This window comes from Entelurus aequoreus, linkage group LG20 (genome assembly GCF_033978785.1).
Source record: "Entelurus aequoreus isolate RoL-2023_Sb linkage group LG20, RoL_Eaeq_v1.1, whole genome shotgun sequence".
Lineage (NCBI taxonomy): Eukaryota > Metazoa > Chordata > Actinopteri > Syngnathiformes > Syngnathidae > Entelurus > Entelurus aequoreus.
This window is the reverse complement of record NC_084750.1, coordinates 39237071-39256324: the sequence shown is the minus strand read 5'-3', so window position 1 is coordinate 39256324 and position 19254 is coordinate 39237071. Positions and strand designations below refer to the sequence as shown.

Below are 19254 nucleotides of genomic sequence, written 5' to 3'. Positions count from 1 at the left end.
GGCAGACCTGGGCATTCTGCGGCCCGCGGGCCGCATCCGGCCCTTTGTGCGTCCCTGTCCGGCCCGCGTGAGGCCAATTATAAATTACAAAATAAATTTTAAAATGTATCTATGTCGAGTGTGCAATACAACGGTGCTGCTTTTGTTTTGAAAATCGTTATTTGTATTACTTCCGTGTGGACGTATGCGTGTGCGTGATTGTGAGTGAATGTGAACAGCTGCAATCATTAATTACAAAATAAAGTTGAAAAAACATCTATGTCGTGCGCGCAATACAACTGTGCTGCTTTTATTTTGAAAAGTATTCTTTATGGGCGTGTGTCCGTGTGTAACCTGCGAGTGAAGGTGCACATTCAGCGACAAGTGATGCACGGTTTACACCCGAGACGCTAAAAAGAGAAAAGTTCATGAAGAATGGCGTGTTTCCAACAAGACATGGACTGCCATGCAACGTTCCCTCTAAGGTGCGTGCCTGCGCAATTGCGCACTGCTAGCGTCTGCTGCGCGCAGCAAATATATGCCACGCACCAAATCAAATCCCATCTGAATTCTAAACAAAATAAACATATTTATTCTATGTAATTTTGCAATGTAACTTTGAGTGACAGTGACAACAAGCGGCCCTAACGGTGTTCGTCAACACCGTTCAATTGAACACCGTTCAATTATTGTAACGTCTATCGAGATGCTTCGAGTCCAGGAATTATATCGATCACTTTATTGAGCAAAACTGTTTATATTCGGCCAGAACCACACCAAAAACATAAGTAAAACACTTCTATCTCGAAAAACTAGTCATTTTCTGCCGTACAAACCAGGCCAAAACCAACTTGTCATCTGTCACCAACACGCATAGCACTAAACCACTGGTGCGTTTATGGCCACACAAAAAGTCGGACAACTCAAACACCACACAAAGTTACACTATGACTCCTCAGTCATACGTGTGCTTATTTTACTGTCATTTATTATTAATGTTAATTTATTTATATTAGTCATGGAATGCTGTTACACACACTATGTTGAAGTATTACTATTATTATTAGGGTCCGCACAGGACCTTTTCAAAAGGAATCCCAAAGGGAGTCCTTTTGCAATGGGACGAAAGGACCCTATTGAAATTGTAAGGTTTTATTATTTTTCTTTCTTTTTTCTTCCGCAGCTTTGCGCACTACTACGCCCCCCTTAACATGCTTCAAAACTCACCAAATTTTTTACACACATCCAAAAAGTGTGCCAGCAGACTTTAGTCAAAAAACCAAACCCAAAAAAATACACTTGCTCTCTAGCGCCCCCTAGGTAGAAAACTGCCTATAACTCCCACTAGGAAGGTCGTAGAGACATGAAACCAAAACCTGTATGTAGGTCTCAGTTAGACCTACAATTCATAATTTCACTTCTTCGGGCGAAAACCAACAGGAAGTTGGCAATTTCCCCTTCAAGACAAAAAATGACTAAAAACACTCATTTTTGATTTTTGACCTCTAATTTGACCCCCTTAAAATACTTCAAAACTCACCAAAATTCGCACACACATCGGGACTGGTGGAAACTGTGATCTAAAAAAAAAACCGAATCCCAAAACTCAAAATTGTGCTCTACATAATTTTTTGAAAAAAAAGAGAAAAAACTGCTCCTCAGAGGAAAAATCGGACAAAACTGCTTGTAACTTCCGGTAGGAACGTCGTAGAGACATGAAACAAATACCTCTATGTAGGTCTTGCCTAGACCTACATTTCATACATTGACACCCTTCAGCAAAAATCAACAGGAAGTTTGTTATCTCCATTTCAAAACAACATTTTTGTACCAAACGGTCACCAAACATCAAACATTATCTCCTCTGAGCGCGTTTGTCGTTTCGGCTTCAAACTGCTACAGGAGAGAGATTGAACCCTTCTGATTAAAAGTTGACGACGGCGTTTTATTTAGTGCTACCGTTTTGATTTTACGAGCCTTCAAAGACCCGCAGCACTAAAGTTGCTACGGTGCCAAAAATGACAACGAAACTGCGATTAGACCTTCTTTGGCCTCAATACACACAATAGCCTATAATGACAATGTGAACTCAGACACAACTTCCTCTAACTCCCAGTACCAATATCGTAGAGACACGAAACAAAAACCTCTATGTAGGTCTCACTCAGGACTACCACTGGACTAAAGTATTGGACACCTAGGACTAGCACCTGCCAGAAGGCGGACCCGACCAATGCTGCTTGCAGCTTTAATTAATTATTATTATTATTATTATTATTTATCTTACGGTATATATCAAAAATAATATTGAGCAAAATTTAATTGAAATATTGTCGATGTGGCCCTCCAGCAGTGCTCGGGTTGCTCATGCGGCCCCCGGTAAAAATTAATTGCCCACCCCTGCTCTAAGGCATGGGTGTCAAACTTTGGCCCGCTGTGTAATTTTATTTGGCCCTTGAGGCAATTTTAAATTAACACCAGAGCTGGCCCGCTGATTATATACAGCGGCGGTGCCGCGTTAACACCGCATTCACCGCTAATTCTCATACTTGCCAACCCTCCCGGGAGACTCCCAAATTTCAGTGCCCCTCCCGAAAATCTGCCCCGAGCTGTCGTCACGTCCGCTTTTCATCCAGTTCAACGACGTGCTGGCCCAGTCACATAATATGTGCAGCTCCTGCACGCACCAGCACAAGTGACTGCAAGACATACTTGGTCAACAGCCATACAGGTCACACTGAGGGTGGTCGTATAAACAACTTCAACACTGTTACAAATATGCACCACACTGTGAACCCACACCAAACAAGAATGACAAACACATTTCGGGAGAACATCCGCACCGTAACACAACATAAACACAACAGAACAAATACCCAGAACCCTTTGCAGCACTATCTCTTCCAGGACGCTACAAGGTGGGGGGGTGTATTTTGTAGCGTCCCGTAAGAGTTAGTGCTGCAAAGGGTTCTGGGTATTTGTTGTGTTGTGTTTATGTTGTGTTACGGTGCGGATGTTCTCCCGAAATGTGTTTGTCATTCTTGTTTGGTGTGGATTCACAGTGTGGCGTATATTTCTAACAGTGTTAAAGTTGTTTATACGCCCACCCTCAGTGTAACCTGTCTCACTGTTGATCAAGTATGCGTTGCATTCACGGGTGTGCGTACAGAAGCCGCACATATCTTGTGACTGGGCCGGCACGTTGTTAGAATGGATGAAAAGCAAACGTGACGACAGCTCGTAGAGGACGTTAAAGGCAGTGCCTTTAAGGCACGCCCCCAAGACTGTGGTCTGGGTGGACTACGAGATATAATGACTGATGAACACCTTCGTTCGATAATGAAGGTTGCCTCAGCTCAAAGCCTGAGCCCCGACATTAATGAACTAGCATCCAAGAAAAGATGCCAGGTATCTGGCTTGGTTACATCAGATTAGATCAGTGTGTTGCAAACTGAGCAGTTTTAAGTCCTGAATGGTTGGTTTATTCATTATTTTATTTTCAAATTTATTAGCCTGTGGAAAAAGTTCATGTTGATATTTACCTCAGAAGGCTGCAAATAGAAAAGAGGCATTCAATTTTTATTTAAATTGTATTTGATATGCTATTGATATTTTTTAATTATTATTATTATTATTTGAAACTCGATTTTGCATGTCACTATAAAGTTATATAAGCCTTGCTTGTTCAATATTCAATGCAAAACTTGTTCGGGTCCCTATTAAAAGGTTAATTGTTCAACCTTGGCCCGCGGCTTTGTTCAGTTTTTAAATTTTGGCCCACTCTGTATTTGAGTTTGACACCCCTGCTCTAAAGCATGCTATTTATCTGTCTGCCCGGGAGCCAAATCAAGCCAGGGAATGACACCATACTGACCCCTGAGTTCAGTTCAAAACTTGCAACAAATTCCTTTTTTTAAATAGTGTTAACATATTTTAGGCAGCAAACTCCTAAACACTGTATGCTGTTGTTAAACAGAGGAAGTTGAACCAATGTAAACATATTGGTAGATCCTTGCATTGTCATTTCAACCTTTCTAGCAAACATAAAACACTGGGGTCCAAACATGTGATTTACATAACTGAGGCGTTCCTCAAGGCACCCTTTTAAGCCCTGTCTTTTTTGGCAGTTAGAAATGTTTTTCATAATATGTCCTATGTAACTAAGCTGTAGCTTGTTTACTTCAGATGTTGTCAGTAGTCATTTGTTGAAATCGTTTAGTTATACTTGTGGTGTTCCTCAAGGTTCTGTTTTAGGTACCGGTACTCTCTTTTTCATCTTTTGAGCTACTCAACTGGTGGCCCACGAGTTCATTTGAAAAAACTTGTGAGACTCACATTTTTGCAGCAGATTCTTAAAAACACGTTAGTGCTGTCATAGAAATTATCTTTGACTTGCTATTTTGCAGATAAAGTTTAGTTTAGTTTAATTTTATTATTATTTGTTCAGTGGTCAACAAAATAAACAAACAGTTTTACATAAACAAACAGTTGTACTTTCATAAATTGAAAATGCTGCAGACCGAAAGGGTTTAGACTGAAGTTGAACACTTATTGCGCCTAACCCTATAAACAATGTCAAATACAAGATGAGCTTCCTAAAAATATAAAATTTCCTTTGCACAATATATTATAAATACACCTTGTACACAACATAAACACTGTTCAATTATATACACAGTCAAGACATGTGAAATATCCTTGTACACGTGTTAGTTAAACCTTTGTACCAATTATATATTATATACAAACAATTATACTACCATTATTATTTAAATCCCACATTTAGTTTGTAATTAACATCAATCATAGTATTAACTACTGTGTTGATTCAAGAGTGATATATTTTTCCAAGACATTGGTCTTAAAGTGTTTTTTAAATGTGTGAATGGAACTGGAACATTTTAAGGAATCATCCAAGCTGTTCCACAGATGAACCCCCCTGACAGAAACACGTCTACTTTTTAAGCTCGCTCTTATGTTTGCTTTCTGAAAGACAAAATAAATAGACCAAAATCAAATGTCTACTGTATAAGACGCTGGTTCTCTGTAATATTCAAAATAAAACTATTGGTGAAGGGAGCGGTCCGCAGTAACACAGCAGAATAAAAATGATGGGGCAAGAAAACGGGCCGTAATTCGAATGCATAAATGATCATCTAAATAAGGGCGGGTCAGAGGTCGTATCATGTCCATAAGGAAGGAGGTTTTTGTTCATTTCATAAAAACCTGGTACTTCAAGCAAGCAAGATAGGTGATGGATCTATTTACATTTGGTGCTCATAAATGCAACAGATTACTTTTGGAGCGTCTTTAAGAAGTTAAAGTCCCAACGATAGTCACACACACACACTAGGTGTGGTGAAATTATCCTCTGCATTTGACCCATCCCCATGTTCACCCCCTGGAAGGTGAGGGAAGCAGTGAGCAGCAGCGGTGGCCACCCTCGGGAATAATTTTTGTGATTTTAACCCCCGATTCCAACCCTTGATGCTGAGTGCCAAGCAGGGAGGCAATGGGTCACATTTTTATAGTCTTTGGTATGACTCGGCCGAGGTTTGAACTCACAACCTTTCAGGCACAGGACGGACACTCCAACCACAAGGCCACTGAGCAGGTCAAGTTTTGCGTATTATATAACTTAAGATGAGGCGCAAAAAACAAACGCTATTGCCGCCAAATCTGAAATGCAAGTGCCACAAAATAGTTTACACCTTTCTCGAACCAGTAGGTAAAATAAATGTTTTAGCAAATAGAAAACACTTTTTTCGCATTTCACTGTTACATATTCAGTTTTACTTCAGAAACTGACAAGCACCGTGCTCTCTCTGTGGCACAACCAGACAAATCCATCAGACTGAAATTTGATGACCTCATCTAACATTGGCGCCGGTATTCGCTCGCGCTATGTCTGTTTCACTGTGTTTATAACTAAATTAAAGCATCAATAATTTGATGAAATCCGTGAGCGTGTGGTGCCCTCGCCAACAAGGCACATAAAAGAGACGCTGTCCTGATGAATCTGAGCGGTCTATCGTTATTTAGAATATAAACATTATTTGACCGACTTGAATCATTTGATACTGAAAAATACAGTTAAATAAACTAAACAATTAAATTAAATAAACTCAATACTAATACATTCAAATCAATCAACAACATTCACTCTGGAGCACAATATATGAAAGACTTAACTTTCAAAACAAAAATGAGTGAAACAACACAACGGATCACTCAAAAAAAGTGTTTGTTTGGATGAAATTAATTACGGTGGATGGAATAAACATTCCTCTGAAAAAACTGATCTGTTTTTTACTTATTGTTAGAGCCAGGCTGGCAAAAAATTTGAACAAAATTATCCATATTCCATTTTTGTAATACATTTGACTATTTCAAATTGGGATTTAGATTTTGGTTGTTTGGAACTCTTCAATTGCAACCCACATCAGCAGGATAGCTGTTTCATGAAAAGCGCCACGCAAATAATTATTAGCAAAAAAAAATAATCTGTTTTTGCGCCAAATCTCTTCTTTTATAGCCCTCAATCACAAGTGCCTTAAAGGGCTTCACAAATTTGCATTTGTTTCATAATTCGGACATCGTCGGTATTAGACTTTAGGGTTTCCACTGTATATTTCTCATAACCAAAGCCACACTTGTACAGTATTTTGTTTTGTCACCTTGATTTTTGGTTTGATCTTTTGCAGTAAAAAACAAAGTGCTGTGTGAAGAGGACATGTGCCTAGAAGAGATGAGGCAGGCAGACGTAAGGATAAGAAGAGCGAAAGCCTTCCCGTCCACCTGGGACCCCTGCACTACCATTTAAACTCACAGTGGACGCCTGTGGAAGCAGCGACGGTTGAGACGAAGACGAGCAATGATGGGCCACAACACGTCCGTGTTTGCGTGTATGTAGTCTTTCCCAACCGTCAACACTGTCACTGTGTGCGCGCACATAGATCCATGTCCCAAAGGTCATTTTCCCCCCAGAACTATATGAATTTGAGTTAGAACCACAATTTCTTTATTATTTTATTGATAGTTTTTTTTTCTACCCATAGTCTGCTAAAAGCAGCAGTGCATCAGGAAAGTAGTCAAATGAGGACATCTTGTTGTACTATGAAGATGAGTCACTATTTTTTGTGTGGGTACAGAGCAGTACGTCAGAGAGGGATCATAGTTGTTTATTTTTTCCTCCTGTTGCAGCACATCAACTCACCCTTGGTACTCACCCCACTCTGTGGTTAGTGGAGGTTTTCATATCAATAACTGTCAGTGCAATCACATTTTAGCTCTCAAGTTGTGGATTTTTTTCAATTTTTATCAGATGAGGTAACCGTAGAAGGATGGCCCTAACCTGAGCAAAGCAGTCAGGTTTTACGCCACCGTGGTGCTGCAGACTGTAAGGCTACTTGTCGCCACTGCTGAATGTACACGTTTCCACATAGAATGTGTCTTATTAACCCAGAAGAAAGCGATGAAAGTCTCCGCCTCTCATGATGTTGACCATATGTGCTAAAGGTTTGATGTGAATGGCGAGAAGAGCTGTTTGCAGCTTTCCTCTCTGATGAAGTACTAAGCCAACCATTTCCAGCTGCGACCGTTTTTGTATTGTCGTGTCTGTTCCTATTTATGCATTACCGTCCCCTCAACTGACGTTTTCTTTTACACACGCATGCCTTATCACTACAGACTATCAGCTGCATGTCGTCGGCGGCGAATCATTATCCTGGGTTTGAAATACATTTTAATGCAGACTGTACAACTCCTTACAGAGACTGTTAAAACCACACTGAAAATAATCAAGTCAAAATGGTATGAGAATAAAGTGTGAATATTACGAGAAAAAAAAAAGTCTCAAAATACATAAGTGAATGTAAAATTTCCTACGCGAAGACAAACAGTGGAGACTAGCAGCCACTTTCTTTAGTGAGAGGTAATTTATTTATCAGGTGTTGATACTTTATTAAGTATGTGTACAGTAGTTGGGAATTAAATAAAGTCAACACAAGTAAATACTGCTTCTCTCAGGAACACACAATGACGTTAAAACAGCAGGGGAGAAAGGACAAGTCGTCATCAGCGGCATATGTACAGAAATATCTAGTTGTCAATAGCAATTCAAGTCAGGAGATTTGTGTAAACATTTATGTCCTCCAGGGTAGTCCTGACAAAGGAGTGGTGCATCCCTGCAACAGCACCACAACCCTCCAAAAAGATCAATATAATTGTGTTTTGTATTCTATATGGGGCCAGATCACAACAGAAGTTATTTAAGTGTACATTCTGTATAAAACAGGCCTATATCATTTTATGTTATGTAATCCACTAACTGCCCTCTATTGTGACATGCAGGGGTTCTTAACCTTTTTGATCTCGGGACCCAACTTTTCAACTACAGAGGGGTCCGGGTCCCACCCAAATATTAACACTGAATTAGTAATCTGTCTTGATTTTTATCATATTCAATCTTTATATCTAACCTACTTACAGTTTACAACCTTATCAAGTGATATGAAACCATGTGTTAATCAACAGGATTATTATTCATTAACACACAAACTTTAGGCTGAAGTCAGGCTGATTAGAAAAATAAGTCCTAAACAAATATACTGCGTAAGAAGGGACTCACAAATAAACTTACGTACAATTATGTTGTGCTATAATAAACTTATTTAATAGATAGGTTTCTTAATCAATCAATCAATCAATCAATGTTTATTTATATAGCCCTAAATCACAAGTGTCTCAAAGGGCTGTACAAGCCACAACGACATCCTCGGTACAGAGCCCACATAATAAACTCAATAAAATGAAAATGCAAATGAAAATACAGCTTCACTACTTCAGTCATCATTTTTGCGCTTAAGAAACTTCTATGAATTTAGCTCGCCACTTCTGTTTTTTTTTCATTGTCATTACTGCCACAAGTGGTGGAGAAGTGTTACACCTGAGTACTGCTGCTGCCAATATGGACCAAAGCTGAGAAATACATATTTGTTGGCGGTCCTCTTGGGGGCGCTAGTGACCCAACGATAGGCCCCACCCCAATGGTTGAGACACACTGATATCATTTACTGTCATATTACATTACATCTTAAAATGCCCTAAAAAAAATGAATGCGCAAAATTACAACTTATTCAATCCTAAAATCACAACTTTTTACTATTACAGATTTTGTGTAAAAGTGAAACTTTTTCCATTATTACGATTTTATTCTTGTTAAAACTGCTACCATACCATACATTGTAAAACCATTCATATTTTTCCTCGTTAAATAACTCAATTCTAATATTACGTTACAAGCTTAAAATTACCAATTGAAATGTTAATGCATAAAATTACGACTTTGTCATAACATCACAACTTTTATTTTGATTATAACTTTGTGTACAATGTTTACTTTTTTTGTAAAATTCTGATTAATGGTAATTTAAGACTTTACTCACTTGAAATGATGGCTTTTCCTTCAAGCACTCTAAATATAATTGTTGCAAAATTGCTTTTTGCAAGCCATATTGTTTCTTAATCTTTATTTTATTTCCATTTTTATAAACTTTTGAAAAATGGCTGTTCTTGAGAATTACTCTCAAAATATTCTGACTTTATTCTCATAAGCATTTTCCCCCTCATTTTCAGTGTGGCAAGCTCCTTTGTACTTTGGGTAAATTAAGTTTTTTAAAGATCAGAATGTCATGATGTAGGAGGGCAATTTGGAATATTCACAAATGCAATTTTAATTTGGAAATCCTTAGCAAGGAGTTCTGTGTGATGATTAGTGTGCTCACTCTGTTGATTCCAACATGGCATTCAAATCCTCCACACTGGTCTTACAATGCCGTGTTTCCCAACCCTTATTATGCTATGGCACATATTTTTTTCAGATAAAAAAAATCTCACAGCAAACCACCAAAAAAAAGTGTCAGACATGATTATTCTGCTAATTATGTAACTTCTGCCATCTAGTGGAAGAGCATTGAATTGTTCAGTCTTTCACTATACATCACTGTCATTGACCATGATACACTATTTGTAGTAAGTAACAATTTTCAGACCAATTAAGTGAAATTGGATCATTTATTGTGGCATAATACACTTAACGTGGTTGGGAATCACCGCTATAAGGCAACAGATGACTGATGGACTCAATCTAATGTTGCTCATTTCTGCTGGTTACAGAAATGATGGCGCCTGTGTCCACTCCTGGACCAACTACTAAAAATTATGTGTATAAGTAGTTTTGGTTCTCATTTATTTTATGTAGTCTTCTTTATATGCTTTTGCATTCATGCTGTTGCTGTTTCAGAGCACTAAATAACACTTGGAGCTGGCCTTTTTATTTTTATTTTTAAATTTACAGCAGTGAGAGATTTCACATACGCTCACTGTACAATACGTGACTTCATCTCGTCTGCTGTAATTTTAACTACATGTGGTCTTTGCAGCAGAGAACTTTATGGACTGAAAGTAAACAAAAAAATATAATGTTCAATGCACATTTTGTTTTTCAAGTCAGTCACTGCACCAAAGAGAGGAAGAGTTTTGCAAAAGGCTCACAGTAGTTCAGGATATATTTAACATTGGTTTTGGTCTGTGCTTTAAGGGGCCCTATTCTACATTTGCAACTTTTCAGACGTGTGTACACTATCTGTTTAAACATGATGTGAAAATACCATATCATGAGGTTGCTGTGTTTTAGAAGGGAACTGCACTTTTTTGAAATTATGCCCATCATTTACAATCCTTATGTAAGAAAAGAACACATAAGTTTTTCTTTTTTTTAATGCATTCTAACTTGTAAATAAACACTAGCAACAGTGAGCTAGCAATGGAGGTCATGGGATTTGCTCTATTGTGCCTATAAAGCACTCTAAAAACATCCTCAAATTGATATAAAACTGATTAAATAATGTAGTTACAGGTAGATCTATAATAACATGTAATATTTACATATTTTGGTCATTTTAAACATACGGCAGCATATTATTTCACAGATGCATCACAAAGTTCACTATTTCCTTTAACAACAACTACTACTGATTATGGCAGACTTCATGAGCGCCCAGATCAGCTACTTTGGGACAAATGATGATCCAGAACCTTATATATTTTTCAGCCCAAGTATACAGAGGATGAGCAAGAGGTCTTAGGAGCTGAGTGATAATCAGATCCAGGAAGTAGCACAATTGCTAAACTAGAAATACAAAGTACGGACATAAAACAAGCACTTACTGTACAATGTCTGCTCTGTTTGATGCTGACTGATGAGATGTTTATATATTGTTGTCTAGATGAAGAATTAATCATAATCCCCACGTCGGTAAAAGAAAGACATTTAAAAAACAAAAAAACATATTTTCATGTCTTTCTTGTCCTCTCTGTCAGGGGCCTAAGTTGAATGTCAAAGTTGATTAACTTTTCAGTTTACGACCACAACCTTCTACTATACAAGTGAGAGGCATGATTTATAATATTTAAATTAACTACTACTAACTCGGAGGTGATGCAAAAGCTCACCGGCTCAGTCTGTCAATAGTGTCACAAGCTAGTTACCTCTCTGTGATCCCAGCGTCGCAAAAAGTAGGTCCTCAGCGTTGGCGCTTATAATACAATATCGCTAATACTTGGTTAGTGTTCAGGTCACGAGATGTAAATGGAGTATTGTTGTCGGTTTTTGTATGTTTTTTTTAGAGGGCTTGGACATATGATATTACTCCTATTAGCTGCATTGTTATCCACCTCGTACTTGGCGTTTTCTTACAAATTTGAATGAATAAAAAAAGTCTTGTCTTACATAGGAATTGTGAATGATAGGCAAAATTCCCCCAAAAAACTGCAGTTCCCCTTTAAGCTTATCTTTGATTTTGTTTGTATGGCACTCCCGAATCTCGTCAACGGTCGGTTAAGAGAACTTCACATGGTCTTACAAAATTTTCACATCACAACTTTAGTAAGTACGTATACAACTACTAAGTAAGTACGTGTACAACAACTAAGTACGTAGTAGATGTAGTTGATGACCAGCACTATTCAGTACTGTTTGTCGCGGATTCATCATATTGCAGCCACAAATTGTTTTTTGGGATGTAAGAATTGTTTCTAAACCAATGGGAATATTTTGACTCTCGCTACTTAATGAAAAGCTATTTTGTGAAGAAAGGGCAGTTTTTACACCGGATTCCTAATATTGATCCAATTGTTTACTGTTTGCAAAAAACATTAGCATGTTGAGGAGGGCGTGTCTCTGCAGCTTAAAGTAGTGTGTGTGACTTTTATTCAGGAATAGACTAAGACATATGTTTAACGATTTGTATAAAGGCTAAAAATAAGTCATGTGTACTTAAAGATAAAATGTGTTTATTGTTGTGCTATTAGTGTGTATTAGTATGTTCATTTCAGCTTGTTCTCATTACAATATGCCATTTGCTCCATTTTTCAATTTTTTGTTTTGATTAATTTCATTTCTTCAGTGTGCTGTGGTCCAAAAAAAACAAAAGGCCACTCGGTCGCACTTTAAACCTCCCTGCTTTTATGGCTCCTCCTCAGATTTGAGTGCAGGATGTAATGTTAGCGTATTTAGAAAACCGTGGTAATTAACGAGAGACGGGGAGTGTCATTGCAGTTGGAACTAATCGAAAATTATTTTTCGTTAAACGTTGATCCAAAGTTGGTGGAGGTGGGCTGTACGCCCTCTGAACGTGATACCTACTAGCTGGTCAAGCTCTTAGTCAGTGACAGCTGAGATATCTGGTTCCACCCATGATTAACCGCAGCAAAGTAGACGTGGTCTAGGAGCAGGTTGCTAAATCCGAGAATGTTGGCCTAGAGGAGAAGAATGCAGATTCACTTGATATTAAGAGAAAGTTACTATAGTGCTCCACTGCATGGGATCCAATATCATTTTAAAAGACCTTGAAATGAGAAGGATAGGATCCCTTTATGGATCCATTTTCAAACTGGATTTGTTTTGCTATTTAGTGTAATGTCTCAGAAGCTACACACTCATTATTTTTATTCTGTCAAGTGAGAGATTGATCAGCACACTCCTGTAAAATGTACAAGATAATTTCACACTCCAGGATTTTGCGATGTTGCTATCATTTCTCGCAAATTCAACCAATCCCCACAAATTATGCTCGGCGTTGCAATTTTGGCTAAAATGTGCGGGGGGACAATCATCATTTTTGACAATGTAATTTGTCCCCGAGCAGTGCTAAACACGCACGCTAACTCTCTTAACTAGCTATTTGACTGGCACCCGACTGGCCTTTGAGTTCAGTTCAAAACTTGCGAGAAAGTAATATTTTTGCCGCAGATTACGAAATACGAGAGCTGTTCGGTGACTAAAGCTAATCTAAGGTACGTACAGTACAGGCCAAAAGTTTGGACACACCTTCTCATTCGATGCGTTTTCTTTATTTTCATGACTATTTACATTGTAGATTGTCACTGAAGGCATCAAAACTATGTGGAGTTATGTACTTAAAGGCCTACTGAAATGAAATGTTTTTATTTAAACGGGGATAGCAGATCTATTCTATGTGTCATACTTGATCATTTCGCGATATTGCCATATTTTTGCTGAAAGGATTTAGTATAGAACAACGACGATAAAGATCGCAACTTTTGGTATCTGATAAAAAAAGGCTTGCCCCTACCGGAAGTAGCGTGACGTAGTCAATTGAACATATACGCAAAGTTCCCTATTGTTTACAATGATGGCCGCATGAAGTGAGAGAGATTCGGACCGAGAAAGCGACGATTTCCCCATTAATTTGAGCGAGGATGAAATATTTTTAAATGAGGAAAGTGCAAGTGAAGGACTAGTGGGGAGTGGAAGATGCTGTGAGAGCCGGGGGTGACCTGATATTCAGCTGGAAATGACTACAACAGTAAATAAACACAAGACATATATATACTCTATTAGCCACAACACAACCAGGCTTATATTTAATATGCCACAAATTAATCCCGCATAAAAACACCTAGGTGTTCATAATTTCATCATTGATATATAAACTATCAGACTGCGTGGTCGGTAGTAGTGGCTTTCAGTAGGCCTTTAACAAAAAACGGTGAAATAACTGAAAACATGTTTTATATTCTAGTTTCTTCAAAATAGCCACCCTTTGTTCTGTTTACTGCTTTGCACTCTCTTGGCATTCTCTCGATGAGCTTCAAGCACACCTGTGAAGTTAAAACCATTTCAGGTGACTACCTCTTGGATCTCATCAAGAGAATGCCAAGATTGTGCAAAAAACTAATCAGAGCAAAATGTGTTTTTTTTTTTTTCTCACCTTTTTTTCTTTAGTACATGACTCCACATGTGTTCATTCATAGTTTTGATGCCTTCAGTGACAATCTACAATGTAAATAGTCATGAAAATAAACTTTTGGCCAGTACTGTAGGTCTTTAAAAGTGGCAAAATGCTACTGTTGTATAGAAGATCTTGGACCAGTTTTAACTAATTGCTTGTGTTTTAATTTAGAACTACCTATTTGTTGAAGTAAAACTTTTAAATTTGGGCCCCCTGGTCCACAGCTTTCTGGAAATGTGCCCCCAAAACAATTTAGTTGAGTAGCCCTGGTTTACTGTTCTAGCCCACAGCTAATCTAGCTGGCATCCGTTACATTAAGCACAATCTTTATGGTCTGGTCAGCAACACTCCGGGACGTAAAAAAAAACAGTAAAAAAAATAATCACGTGGTGTCAAAGATTCTTTGTGATTTAACCCTTGTGCACACCTACGGCCCAAAATGGGTATTATATGTTCATTTAATAATATGTTCAGTTTAAAGGTTGGCGGTCTGAAATTTTCCCCGGGAATTCTTCACCAATTTATATCATTATTTTATCACATTTTTGGATTGTAACATTGTAGTATAGGATATAAACAAATTATGCACACTCTTTCTTAAAGCGGTCATAGTATGATTTGTTTTCTACATTTAAAATACTTCCTCGTGGACTACATAACATGTAATGATGGGTTTTTGGTTAAAATTTTGCATAGAAGATGTTTTACAGACCATATTCAAGCCGCTTTCTGACCATCTCCTCAGGAAGTGCTGTTTTGTTGGCGGTCTTATTTATGTGGCTCCACTTCAACTGCGTCTTTTCCACGTCATCCATGTTGTAGTCTTCAGCGCTTCCATATACTGACAGATATAAATGAGAATTGTACGCTATTTTGTATTAGAAATGGCAACAGCGGAGGTTGCATGTGCATGTACGAGCCAGTCTGCCCCTCAACAAGGGGATAGAAAAAAAGAGGGAGCTTAGTGACTACAAAGCTCTTTGGGTATAACATTACCATACTGTACATGGATAATCCGCTGATGTCACCAATGGGGAAAAATGGCACAAATGGGGAAAACAGATCAGTTTGTAGAAGTATGAAGGCAGGTGAGATTGTTTGATAGAAATCTCCGGAATGGCTACACAGTTTGATTTCACATTTCTTGGACTTGTCCAATTTTTTTCATATAGGGCATCTTTAACCCCTCATTATACCCCTATTGTAACTGTTTAAGACTGTAATAATGGTATATTATTGTACTTTTGCCATGAAACCCAAATGAATCTCATTCTTGCCAATGAAAATAAAAATTAAAAAATTATGTAATTGTGCTCCTTAACCGACAGATGGTGCCAGAAAACCATGAGCATAATTATCAGAGCTTTGATGAGCGTAAATGAGTTAATCTCTATTAAACCACTGAAATGCACTAACAATAATATTGGGAAGTTATATATAACATGAATTTGTTCAAAGATTTCAGAATAAAAATTAAAGGTTAATTTCTTGCTGATATATGACACTGTTATGCGCGGGTCCTTTGTGGGTCCTAAGTGTGTACAGTCACTCCTAAGGTTGCACAAGGGATAAAAAGCAAGAACCATTTGCATGATGATTACAAGTCGATGCAATGTTGTTGGAAAAAAATAAGCCTCAACATCTTTAGCACACATTTTTGAAAAAGCTGACATGAATTCAGGCACTAGTCTCTCAAAAACGCCTGCGAAAACCTGGAGTGACTGTGATTGACTACATTGGTGGTAGCTTGTAGGTCTGTTTTTTTTGTAGTCCAGATATCCTTGGCGTTAAAACCAAAATGAGCAGAAAAAGTTTGATTTCGTTGCCGTTTAATTAGAAATGTTTTGGTTCCGTTTTGTGTTGCGTTGACTGACAGTTCTGTCTACAATGCATGGTGTCCCAAACCTATTTCAGCCCAATTTCAAAATGTGATGTTTGACCCTTGACCCATTTTGAGTCGCAACTATTGGTTTGTAACCCTAATCTAACCGATGAATGCATTTTGTCTTGCACCCACACCACATCCTCCTATGGTGCTTCCATGTTTGGACACTACATTTTTGTTAAGAGCCAATGCAATATGAACCACAATCTGCCAGCGCTCACTATACGCAGAAGTATATTTATTTATAGGCTTGAAATGAAAAAGTTGTACTGTCTAGAAGGATTCCTGAAACTTTTATCAATACATGAGGACAACTTTTTTGTTATGTTTCAGATTGTGATACGATAAAATAGAATTCTATTCTCTCCACGGTGGGTTGTTAATCTCCCACACTTTTTTTCTACATGAATGTTTTACATGAGCCGATTGTTGCTGGTTGTCCGAATATGATTCAATGACTATATTTCTACAAGATGTGTATACAAAAAATGTGTATAATGTACATATGTCACTGAAATGCCTTCTCATGCAAAATGTGTTGCCTGTACGCTCCTACCATGTTCCATTTAATGTGGTGATGTTTTCATGCATTGTAAGGATTAAACACCTTTTGTAAATCTTTGTGCTCAGAATATGCACCAATATCAACTCATTTCTTCCCCCTTGACGGTTTTATGTCATTAATGCCAAACACTGGTTTGTTAAATGTTCGAAGTGCATTGATTGATTGAAACTTTTATTAGTAGGTTGCACAGTGAAGTACATATTCCGTACAATTGACCACTAAATGGTAACACCCGAATACGTTTTTCAACTTGTTTAAGTCGGGGTCCACTTAAATTGATTCATGATACAGATATATACTATCAAATACTATCAAATATATACTATCATAATACAGTCATCACACAAGATACTCATCAGAGTATATACATTGAATTATTTACATTATTTACAATCCGGGGTGTGGGATATGGAGGGGGGGGGGGGGTAGGTTTGGTTGGTATCAACACTTCAGACATCAACAATCAGCATCAACAATTGCATCATCAGAGAAATGGATATTGAAACAGTGTAGGACTGACTTGGTGGGATATATATAGCAAGTAGTGGACATAGAGAGAGATCAGAAAGTATAAGAAAAAGTGTCTACATTTGATTGTTTGATTGTTTACATTTGATTATTTATAGTCCGAAGAGGTAATATGTGGAAGGGAGGGTGTTAGTTTAGGGTTGTATTTGCCTGGAGGTGTTCTTTTAGTGCGGTTTTGAAGGAGGATAGAGATGCCCTTTCTTTTACACCTGTTGGGAGTGCATTCCATATTGATGTGGCATAGAAAGAGAATGAGTTAAGATCTTTGTTAGTTCGGAATCTGGGTTTAACGTGGTTACTGCAAAAACAAGATGGCTGACAGAAGTGCAGAGCTAGGAAGGAATGTATTGTCCATTCATCTTATGCTACAGTAGAAGACCCTTGATTGAGACTTAGACTTAGACAAACTTTAAAGATCCACAGGGGAAATTGTTCCATGCAGTGGCTCAGTTACAAAGGATGGAAAGGATAATGCAGGTAGAAAGTAGACTAAAAATGTACCATAGTAGCAATATAAAATATAACACAATAGAATGTACTACAAACAACTACAGTATCTTTATGAAGGACTGTAATCTAATAATGGTTTTCAACATTTACCTTTGAGAGTGGACTCCTATAGTATCTTCTTCCAGCTGCTTCTCAGTCAACACACCATCAGCAGCTTATCCATAATGACCGCAGTTTACAAAACCAGTGAAATTGGCACGTTGCGTAAATCGTAAATAAAAACAGAATACAATGATTTGCAAATTATTTTCAACCTATATTCATTTGAATAGACTGCAAAGACAAGATACTTAACGTTCGAACTGGAAAACGTAATTTTTTGCAAATATTAGCTCATTTGGAATTTGATGCCTGCAACATGTTTCAAAAAAGCTGGCACAATTGGAAAAAAAAGACTGAGAAAGTTGAGGAATGCTCATCAAACACGTATTTGGAACATCCCACAGGTGAACAAGCTAATTGGGAACAGGTGGGTGCCATGATTGGGTATAAAAGCAGCTTCCGTGAAATGCTCAGTCACTCACAAACAAGGATGGGGCGAGGGTCGCCACTTTGTGAACAAATGCGTGAGAAAATTGTCCAACAGTTTAAGAACAACATTTCTCAACCAGCTATTGGAAGGAATTTAAGGATTTCACCATCTACGGTCCGTAATATCATCAAAAGGTTCAGAGAATCTGGAGAAATCACTGCACGTAAGCAGCAAGGCTGAAAACCAACATTGAATGCCCGTGACCTTCGATCCCTCAGGCGGTACTGCATCAAAAATCGACATCGGTGTGTAAAGGATATCGCCACATGGGCTCAGGAACACTTCAGAAAACCACTGTCAGAAACTACAGTTGGTCGCTACATCTGTAAGTGTAAGTTAAAACTACTATGCAAAGCAAAAGCCATTTATCAGCAACGCCCAGAAACGCCGCCGGCTTCGCTGGGCCCGAGCTCATCTAAGATAGACTGATGTAAAGTGTAAAAGTGGTCTGACAAGTCCACATTTCAAATTGTTTTTGGAAACTGTGGACGTCGTGTCATCTGGAAGAGGAAAACAACCATCCGGATTGTTCTAGGTGCAAAGTTCAAAAGCCAGCATCTGTGATGGTATGGGGGTGTATTAGTGCCCGAGGCATGGGTAACTTACACATCTGTGAAGGCACCATTAATGCAGAAAGGTACATACAGCTTTTGGAGCAACATATGTTGCCATCCAAGCAATGCTATCATGGACGCCCCTGCTTATTTCAGCAAGACAATGCCAAGTCACGTGTTACAACACGTTACACCATCGTCATGGAACAACCCAGGGACGCTGCCCCGAAGGTCACCCAGAACACCGGCTGCATCTCACAACAGGCTGCAGGCTAACGAAACGAGAACCAGATGGACACCGTCGTCATGGAGACTCCCCACAACAACAATGGCCTCGCCGGCTACGACGAGCCACTACAGGGACAACAACGACACGGACAATGGC

General features: G+C 38.4%; 1 protein-coding gene across 3 annotated transcripts in view; it reads left to right on the top strand.

Annotated features, from left to right (window-relative positions):
- Positions 1-16801, top strand: part of LOC133636266 (phosphatidylinositol 4-phosphate 5-kinase type-1 alpha-like) — a 110769-nt gene extending 93968 nt beyond the window's left edge. For 2 of the 3 annotated variants that reach the window (XM_062030105.1, XM_062030106.1), the window contains exon 16: positions 6684-16801. In XM_062030105.1, the coding sequence (XP_061886089.1) occupies positions 6684-6686 (3 nt within the window). In that variant the 3' untranslated portion in view covers positions 6687-16801. The remainder of the gene's footprint in view (positions 1-6683) is intronic. The other variant, XR_009822202.1, reaches the window with a different exon arrangement.
- The last annotated feature ends 2453 nt before the right edge of the window (positions 16802-19254 follow it).